The sequence below is a fragment of the Hippopotamus amphibius genome, chromosome 7 (genome assembly GCF_030028045.1).
Source record: "Hippopotamus amphibius kiboko isolate mHipAmp2 chromosome 7, mHipAmp2.hap2, whole genome shotgun sequence".
In the NCBI taxonomy this organism is placed as follows: domain Eukaryota; kingdom Metazoa; phylum Chordata; class Mammalia; order Artiodactyla; family Hippopotamidae; genus Hippopotamus; species Hippopotamus amphibius.
The window spans coordinates 88,883,258-88,891,950 of NC_080192.1; the positions used below are offsets into that span (position 1 = coordinate 88,883,258).

The 8,693-nt window shown below is 42.7% G+C and overlaps 1 protein-coding gene across 4 annotated transcripts in view; it reads left to right on the plus strand.

Annotated features, from left to right (window-relative positions):
* The window catches only part of PAIP2B (poly(A) binding protein interacting protein 2B), a 37,334-nt gene extending 28,857 nt beyond the window's left edge, over positions 1 to 8,477 (plus strand). The window contains exons 3-5 of one of the 4 annotated variants that reach the window (XR_009054581.1): positions 1,656 to 1,832; positions 2,796 to 4,117; positions 7,998 to 8,471. Coding sequence is in view for 3 of the 4 variants with exons in the window: in XM_057740712.1 (XP_057596695.1) it covers positions 1,656 to 1,832; positions 2,796 to 2,852 (234 nt within the window). In the remaining variant the exon portion in view is untranslated. Of the gene's footprint in view, positions 1 to 1,655; positions 1,833 to 2,795 lie in introns of all 4 variants that reach the window. The other 3 variants (XM_057740714.1, XM_057740712.1, XM_057740713.1) reach the window with 3 other exon arrangements.
* Positions 8,478 to 8,693: the final 216 nt, after the last annotated feature.

An 8,693-nucleotide genomic window follows, 5' to 3' on the forward strand; every position in this document is an offset into this window, starting at 1 on the left:
TGCCCCACATAGGAACTCAGGGGTTGGCAGAATGCAAGCCTGAGATAGAGTGAATCAGGTGGAGGAAGGCTAGACTGCTTCCACATAGATCCAGCAGTAATTCATTGTCTTATATCTTTGTGGCGTTAACAGACCAAGGTAAGCATTCCAGGGAGACAAGTGACTCTGCAGCCACACGGTGCCCTCCATGATGTTGCTCGGCCACCCCCAGGGCATCTTATCCGCTGAGTAGCTGCAGGATAACTGGAGATCAAGCCACAAGGAGAGGGAGAGAGCCAAGTGTCAAGGCAAAGGATCTCTTTTTAACCAAGTGATGCCAGAGTGCTCACATCCCTTCTGGGGACATTACGTGATTAATAGTTACATGGCTGTGTCCAGCATGAGAGACAGGAAATGTGGTTTTAACTGAACAGCCTGGTGCTTTGGGGAGAAGGAAGTAAGTTTAGGGGGCCAGCCAGGAGTTTCTGCCCCATGTGGCTCACTATGGTATGATCTGTGTGAATAGTACTTACCCCATGCTTCCTGTCACACCCCTGGGCCCAGGTAACAGTTTTCCTGGGTTGTGCCTGTGAATAAGGGTAGATTTAATACCAGGGAGCATATTGTTATGTTCTTGGGGAGAGTCAGGACAGATCTTGAGCAGTCATGTTAAATCTTGTAGCTTAGAAATATTTTCTAGTTGTTATTTTAAGTACTAGAGATTTAAAAAAAGAAAAGTGTGGCTAGTTGTAATGTTAAAATAGTATGTTTCAGTCTTGCTACCAGTGACTTTTCCTTTGAATTCATGAGGTTAATTATATTGGCTAGCTTGGGTAATTATTTTTGCTTGACCAGTCCTCTGGTGGTGGCGCAAGTGAGCTGTGAATCTGTCACCAGGGAGCCTGCAGGAAAGGGTGGCCAAACGTCAAGCGAGAAGCCTGTTAAAATCACACTTAATCTCCAGAGTGAAGCATACTCTTAACTAGGAGTTAACAATGTCTGCAAAAATGTGTAAAACATCCTAGCTATATATTGCTTTAGATTAAGGCAATCTTTAAGAAATATGCACCTGTTTAAATACGCATATTATTTCTTCTTGTTTTACGACACTGATGACATCATTTTCTATTGATATGCCAGAAAGTTTTCTTTACATCTTTCTAAGGTTATGAAAGTATTTTTCTCCTGTAGGGGCCTCATTACCAGAAAAGTAGGCCAGAAGCTGGGAGTTGGTTTTGATTTAATCTCAACTATCCTGGTAGTGGTCTAGTTACATAGCTCTTGTACCCTTTGTATACTTGAAAGATGGGAATTTTAAGAAGAATTGCTTCCCAACAAGATTGAGAAAAGGATTTCAAGCTTTAAAATGATGTTCTCTAAGTGCCATATGAGTGGAGAATATCTGTGTTACGTATTAGAAGATCTGTGAATACCTGGAATTTCTGCAATTTAACTATTTCCTCGGTCTTGTTTTTGATGGAATTTGGTTGAAAAATTAAAAATTATATTTTCTATAGCTTGTCATTAGAAGCATCATAATTCTTAGTAAGTCTCATAGTAGATCATTCTTAATTGCAGAGTAATAATTACCTCTGAAAGAAAGAGGTAAAGAAAAAACGGGAAGGTGTGAGCCCCACTGGGATAGTAAACCTGAGCTCTTTCCCTTTGCTTGCTAGGTGGAGGAGGAGCTGCAGGAGCAAGAATTCTTGGACCGCTGCTTCCAGGAGATGCTGGATGAGGAAGACCAAGACTGGTTTATTCCATCGCGAGACCTGCCTCAGGCCGTGGGACAGTTGCAACAACAGTTAAATGGACTGTCGGTCAGTGATGATCATGATTCTGAAGATATTTTGGTAAGAGCATATGTAGTTCCCCATGTGACGTAGTGAAAAGAATATGGGATTTAGAGTCACAGACTGTCTTTTTGGCCCTACAACCTTGGGCGAGCTCTGGAGCCCTCTGAGCCGCTGCTTCTTCACTCATCACCTGGGCATTAATAAGGGGATGCGCTGAAGATGCATTGCACCTCTTAAAGCACTGTGAAAACGTGATTGTTGCAGCATCACCAGCTTTCGTTTTCTTCCGTGGGCTTTTCAAAGTAGAATTGGGATTAAGGATAAAAATTTGAACATGGAAGAAGTTTGGTTTCAAGTTATCATTTGCTGCTGTCCTTTTCTTTTAGTATCCTTCAAATCTGTATTTATAGTTTTGAATGATGATGTTATAAAAATTGCCTGTTCAGTTTGGAAGGAATATACTCCTAAGAGACCATCTTCCACTTATAATTAGAAGACCGGATAAATGAATTCCCTGCCTTCCATGTTTACTTAATGTCAGAATTCTGTAAGTGATATTGTTCTCACACAACTCACGTTCTGAATGGTTGTGCCCTGCGGTTTGCTGAGGTTCTAGATATTCACAAGAGAGTAGATAACCAAAGAGAGTATGGTAAGATGAAAAAAAAGAAAATAGGGATTGTGCTAACCAAACTAGTTTGATAGAGTACTCTGATTTTGATCGAGTTAAGGTGCTCATGAATTAAAAATTATTTTTGGAGTCGAATTTAACAAGCCTCTAATGAAAGCATCATGAAGGGAACAGGAGTCTAAAGCAGGAAGGAGAAAATGCGGTTAGCAGGGCTTAGTACATTAGAACATTGAGAACAGCCCAGCAATAACAGCCTGAGTTGCAAGGAATTCTATTTTTTCTCTCCTTGAGGCTGAGAGGAAGGTACTGGTAGTAACGGAAGCAGGGAGAAAATAAGTTTTAACGTGCAGCTTGCCTTGGGATTTATTATCTCTTGGTTCTTATTTCAGAGCAAAAGTAACCTGAACCCGGATGCCAAGGAATTTATTCCAGGAGTGAAGTACTGAGCTGACAGAAAGCTTTGAGGAGGACTTGTATGTCTCCGCATCTGGGGACAGCGCTGCACAAAAAGCCGGAGCTGAAGGGGGGTGGGGCGGGCAAGGGGTGCACAGCGGGGAAGGGAACAGTGGTTTAACTTGACACTGTGACTGGAGTAACTAATGTGCTCAGTCTTTCTCTTCAAGCCTCTGAGTATTTCTCTTTTGTTCTACTGACTTTCATTTGGCGCAATTTCCTATCATTATTATTAGCTTTTTGATTTAGGGAAATTGCAGTCTTTCCCCTGACCCTGATCAGGAATGTTCTGCTGTGTGTGTTTAAACAAAATAAGCTGACCAAGAAAATCTGGGTGTTTAAGAATGCCCTTCCCACCCTGCTGTATACTTACCAAGGGCAGTGAACACCTGGAGCACTACTCACTCAGTCTGTTAAGCTGGATGGGAAGAGGGATGAGGGGAAGAAGCAGGTGTTGCAGACCAGAGTACACAGCTCCCCGACCCCTGGGGGTCTCCTGTGATGAACTGGGATTACCAATGGCCTGCTGAGCCCATGTCTTCCTGCCTGAACCCCATTTAAGAAAACACAGGCTTCAAGTACTGGTTCACCAGTACTTTTGATGGTTGATGAACCAGCTTTCACCAACCATCCTTTCATGGTTGGTGAAAACTGTAAATCAGGAGAGGACTGGGATGGTGATTGTCGCTTGAGTCATTCAGTTACTGTTGGCCTACTCCTAAGCCTCTGTTTACAGCTACCATCAAACTCATCATTTACAAGGTAAAAGAGCACTAGGGTGGATTCGCCACTTCGTTTCTTGTGGTGTCTAGCTCCCTGTCTCCTTTCCACCCCAACCTTACTCTGTTTCTAAGAAAAGATATCGTTACCAAAGGTGTATAAGAGGCATGCAGTGCTGGCCGTCAGCTTCAGCCTTGAGAAGTCATCCTTGATTCCTGTTAATTGTCTTAAATTTATTTTAACAATTTTTTCCTGCCCCACGAAGACTTGGTCCACCTGGTATCTGACTTTCCTTAGAAAGGGTTGTACACTTTTTAAAGTCAATGTATTTTTCAGGACACTAGCAAGAAGCTCAGTTCACAATTTGGATGTTTCTCCCCACCTTACAGAATTATGCAGAAGAACTCCAAAAAAGCCTAGGAGAGCGAGTCCTGCTTGACCCTGTGACTGTGTGACCCACTGGGACAGGTTCAGCAGTTACAAATTTTGATGTTCCCACACACCCAGCTTTTTGAATTTTCTAAGTTGGACTTTCAGGGTATGTTCCTTTCCTGCCCACAAGTCACAGGGGTTTTTGTTGTTATTGTTGATATTCATAAGGAACTAAACTGGGCGCCAGGAGCTGCCTTTGTGTGCTAGAGAGGTCAGTGGCAGAGTCAGGTCTAAAAGAGAGCATGTCCAGTCCTGGCTGTTCTCCCGGGACAGGTGAGGACTTGCAGGGGCCTGAGGAGGACAGTGGCTCCTGTATGATTGCCACTGTCTTGTGTGATAGGCCTATCAGGAAAAGATCATGTAGCTTGAAATAAAGTCTGTGTAAATTCAGTATGTGGATGTGGGACAGAGGTTGGAAGGAAAGGACTGGGTTTTGGAGAACTTAAGAATTTCTCCTTTTTCTTATGAGGTCCCCTGTTGACTTTTTGAACAGCCACTGGTTAATGTCAGATTGAAAATTTGAACCCACATCTTTTCCTTGTTTGAGTCTTTAGGATGGCATCATTTGAAAAATGCCCTTCCTTGTTAGATCACATGTCATAAGAGAGTAGCTTAGGGAGCTCATATTGCCAGATGTTCTCATGAATTCTCAAAGCCTCTACCTCGAGAGAATGGAACTCTTAACTCATTTTCAGGAGAGCTTGTGAATAAAGAAACGTCTTAATTCCAGCTTCAGCTTTCAGCTGGAATTGTTGCCTCTAATAAGGAGAGGACCTTGGACGTGCAGAAATAGAGGTCTCTTTCTTCTGGGGCTGCTTTTCCTCCTTCAATCTGCATTAACGTGTCCAAGCTCAGAATTCTGAAGCCTGCTGGAAATGTGTTGGGATTGCAGAAGGAGCCATTTCCCAGACCGTGGTGTCTCCAACACAAAGAGCACCATGGATTCTCGTGTGGCTCATGGTCTGGGAAGCCCTTCTGATCAAGCCATTTCTTCATCCTGAAGGAGGCTTGCCCTTCTGGCACCAGGATAGGTGAAGGTGTTAGGCGTAGCCCAAAGGGCTTGTTTCCCCATCTGCTGTGGGGTTTCATCTCAGATGTCAGCATGGTTTCACAAGGCGTATTTGTTCAGGATGAAAGAAAGCTTCCTGCCAGACAAGCAGTGGAACCTGAGGGCTGGCCGTTCCAGTCCTAATCAGACACAGTGTGCTGACTCCAGGATCAGGAACCAGCTAGCAGTGTGACCCCCCCGCCCCTCAGCTTTTTAATGTGTAGGTTTGTGCTTCCAACAGTTCCTCTTGCAGCCTGACTTTTTTCTCCATCTATTTTATGTTGTGAGGTGGGAGCACAGTTGTCACCCAGACCACAGGCCCAGCTTTCGTCAGAGTTTGTCAGCTCGTTAGCTGCAAATGCATGTGGGTCTTATTGGATCTTCACTGGGGAAAGGTTGGGAACCTCTGTCTCAGACTTTTCCTCATAGGAGAGGTTCTGGGCGCAAGCCATACTAGACACCTTTACCCTTTAAGAATGGGGCTGGTATTATAAGTGATGATTTTGATGTTGACTTTAAGCCACTACTCTTTTTTTTTTTTTATTGGCAACTGGAAGTTTAAGTATAGAAACAGAATGTGTATTTTTAACAATTGCCAATTCTGGCTGGTCCCAGTGTTCGTTTCTTAGTGATTGATTTTGTGATTATTGGACTCTAAAACTCCAAAATGAAAATTATTTTATCTCTTGCTCTTCAAGGGGAAAAAGACAAAAGAAATGCCTTTTAGTTTCTCCAGCTCTTTGAACTTCAGCAGAAATCTTGATAGATATAGCCTGGGTCTGAGCATCTGCAGCTGTGGGTCTTTGGACCAGTTTCTGACTGCAGCAGTTGACTTTTGGGGGTCACATAAGGTCAAACCCGAAAAGATTGTAAGGAAAAGGCTGGACCTTTGCAGCACCTTTAGTTTCCAAAGTCAAAACAGCTGGGGTCTCTTTAATTAAGGTTACAGCGCTAATTATGAGTTCAAAATGTTTTTAGGGGTAATCAGCAGTTTTCAAATTGTGTATTGCTATAATGTCAAAGTTCTGTCTTGATTTTGGAGTTGCTGGGAAGTAAGGAGGTGAGTCAAACACTCTGACCTCAGAGTGGAAATTAATATATGTCAGAGAGGAAAGTTGTGTGAAGAAGTAGCCAGAGGAAACAGTTTGACTGAATCTTCTTGCATTGGTGCTGCTGCAAAGTCCGTGTGTAAACATCAGGAGCCCAGGAACCTACACTACTGAGATGGGAGGGGGCAAGTGTTCTTCGATAAGGATCTTGGCATCACGGGTTAATAATGTTGCTTGGTTTAGGTTATGTTGATGTATGGGCTCAGACAGAGACCTGACAGATTTGACCAAGATTTGGAGATGGCACCTTTTGGGAAAGACTGTATATTCCTAGCCACTCTCCTGCAGGATAAATGTAGATCTCACTGGTTTTGGAAGTGGATGGAGAGAAGGGGAGGATTGACCAGGATCTGGTGAGCATCAGGAACCTTGGTCTCCTCCTACCTCTGCCCGCATTTACCCATCTGAATCGTTTCCCCTCTCACTGCCCACAGAGGTCATTAGTTCTCCTGATCCCTGTGTAGTGCACAGAGTACTTTCTGCAGCCACTGCTCTGCTGCCTTGTGAATTTCATCCACAGACTTGGTCAGTCACAATTTTGTGAGTCTTTTTTCCCCTTTGTTTTTAATCTTCTATCTTTATTTCTCCCATCTTGAACCTGCAATTAGTGACAAAGGACGGGGAATAGGAGGCTGACCCAAGAAAACACTCAAGTTTCCTGCTCGCTACTTGGCCATTGCCCTACCTGCCCAGCCCCCCACTGCTGTCCCCAGGCTAGATTTGGGGGGGAGGGAATCATACAAATAGGACAGCTGACTTCACTGATCTCTACAGGGTGTTAGCCAAGCGATTCACCACCCTACTCCCAGGAGGCAGGAGAGAAATCTACCAAGGGATAGATGCACCATCTTTGTTTTAAAAGAAAAGCCGCTTTAGATTTTGTTACTAGCAGTCTGATTTGTGAGGTCTGCTGAGATTTCTTCCCCAGTCCTACCTTCTTACTGACTACCTTTTAATATTAGAGTAAGTAAAGAAACATTCTAGGCTGTGTACTATAAAATAGTACAATGTTTTCACTCTGTAACTCAACACTAATTGATAACCCTGTCCTTTTGATTGTGAGCCTTCAGAAATGTTTAATGCTTCATGACTGGTTTATGAGACAGGGACTTTTGTTTTAAACAACTTTATTGAGGCATATTTTACATATCATAAAATTCACCCATTTCAAGTGTACACCTCAGTGATTTTAGTAACTTTCCTGAGCGGTACAGCTGTACAGTTCTCAGTTTTAGGACATTTTCACCCCCTCAGTAAGGTCCTTCGTGCCTATTTACATGATGATACCGGTTCCTAGCTCTAGGCAGTCACTAATCTTTCTGTCACTGTAAATTTGCCTTTTCTGGCCATCATCTCAATGGACTCATACAAAATGTGGTCTCTTGTATCTGGCTTTTTTCATTTAGTATATTTTCGAGGTTCATCTGTGTTGTATAACTTGTGTTAGTAGTCTGTTCCTTTTTTATTGCTGAATAATATTCCATTGATGATGTACTACATTTTTGTCAGCAGGGGGTCTTTTAAACTTGGATTTCGACCTCTTGTGGTCTAAATGGAACCCTCAGAACATAGGACTCATTGGCAAGCTGCTGTGCGTGTCAAAGGAACTGCTTATTAAAACCAGCTTTGTCATTAGAAGCTCCATGAGGAGCCTGAACTGCTGCAGAAATTTTTATAACTTTGCAACTTCTTTTTTATATGAAACTTTTGTGCTGTCTACACATTGGGCTTCTGAAGCATCTGATAATTAACTTAATAAGTTAATGAGCATGTGTTTGAGTGGACAAGGGAAACCATCAATACTGTGTTGACTGTTTTTTCCTCCCCAGCTAAATGGAGGAATCTCTGAACTTTCTAAATAGTGTCGTCTCCATTACAAAGCTGAACATGTATTAAAGATCGTGCTGCCTTTGTTAGACCGATTTGGAAGGAAAGAAGACAGCCAGCAGAGGAGGTCGAGAGAAGAAAGGGAGTGGACTTTGCGGTACATCCCAGCAGGTCTGTGCACGGCCCACGCATCTGCTATTGTGGACGGTGAAGCACTGACCGTGCCAGGGCAGCTTGGCACCTCCCGCAGGGCCAGGCCTGGACTTTGGACCTTTTCCCTATTTCTCAAGTGTTTTAAAAGCTGTTTTTGTTTCTTTTTTTCCTAAATACACATTACATGGTAGTTATTAATACTTCTTTGGGGGAGGGGCAGGGCTTTAAAATTGAAGAAAATACTTTTCATAAAAATATCAAAAATGGAAAAAAAGTTACTTTTTAAAAAAATTTGCTATACAAACCAAGTGGCAGCTGTTGAAAATCTCGTTAAAATGAGAATAAAATGCATTTGCTGGCAGTGGTACCTTTTTTCCTATGGTTGGGTCATTATATCATATTACAGGGAATGTATGTGTGGTGTGTGTGTTTGAGAGATTTTGTCTCAATATGGATCACAGTATTAGTTGCATAATTTTCCATTCTAAATGGTTACAAAGTAGTCAAAGCACTGTCTTGGAAGTCCCAAACTTGAGTGAATCCCA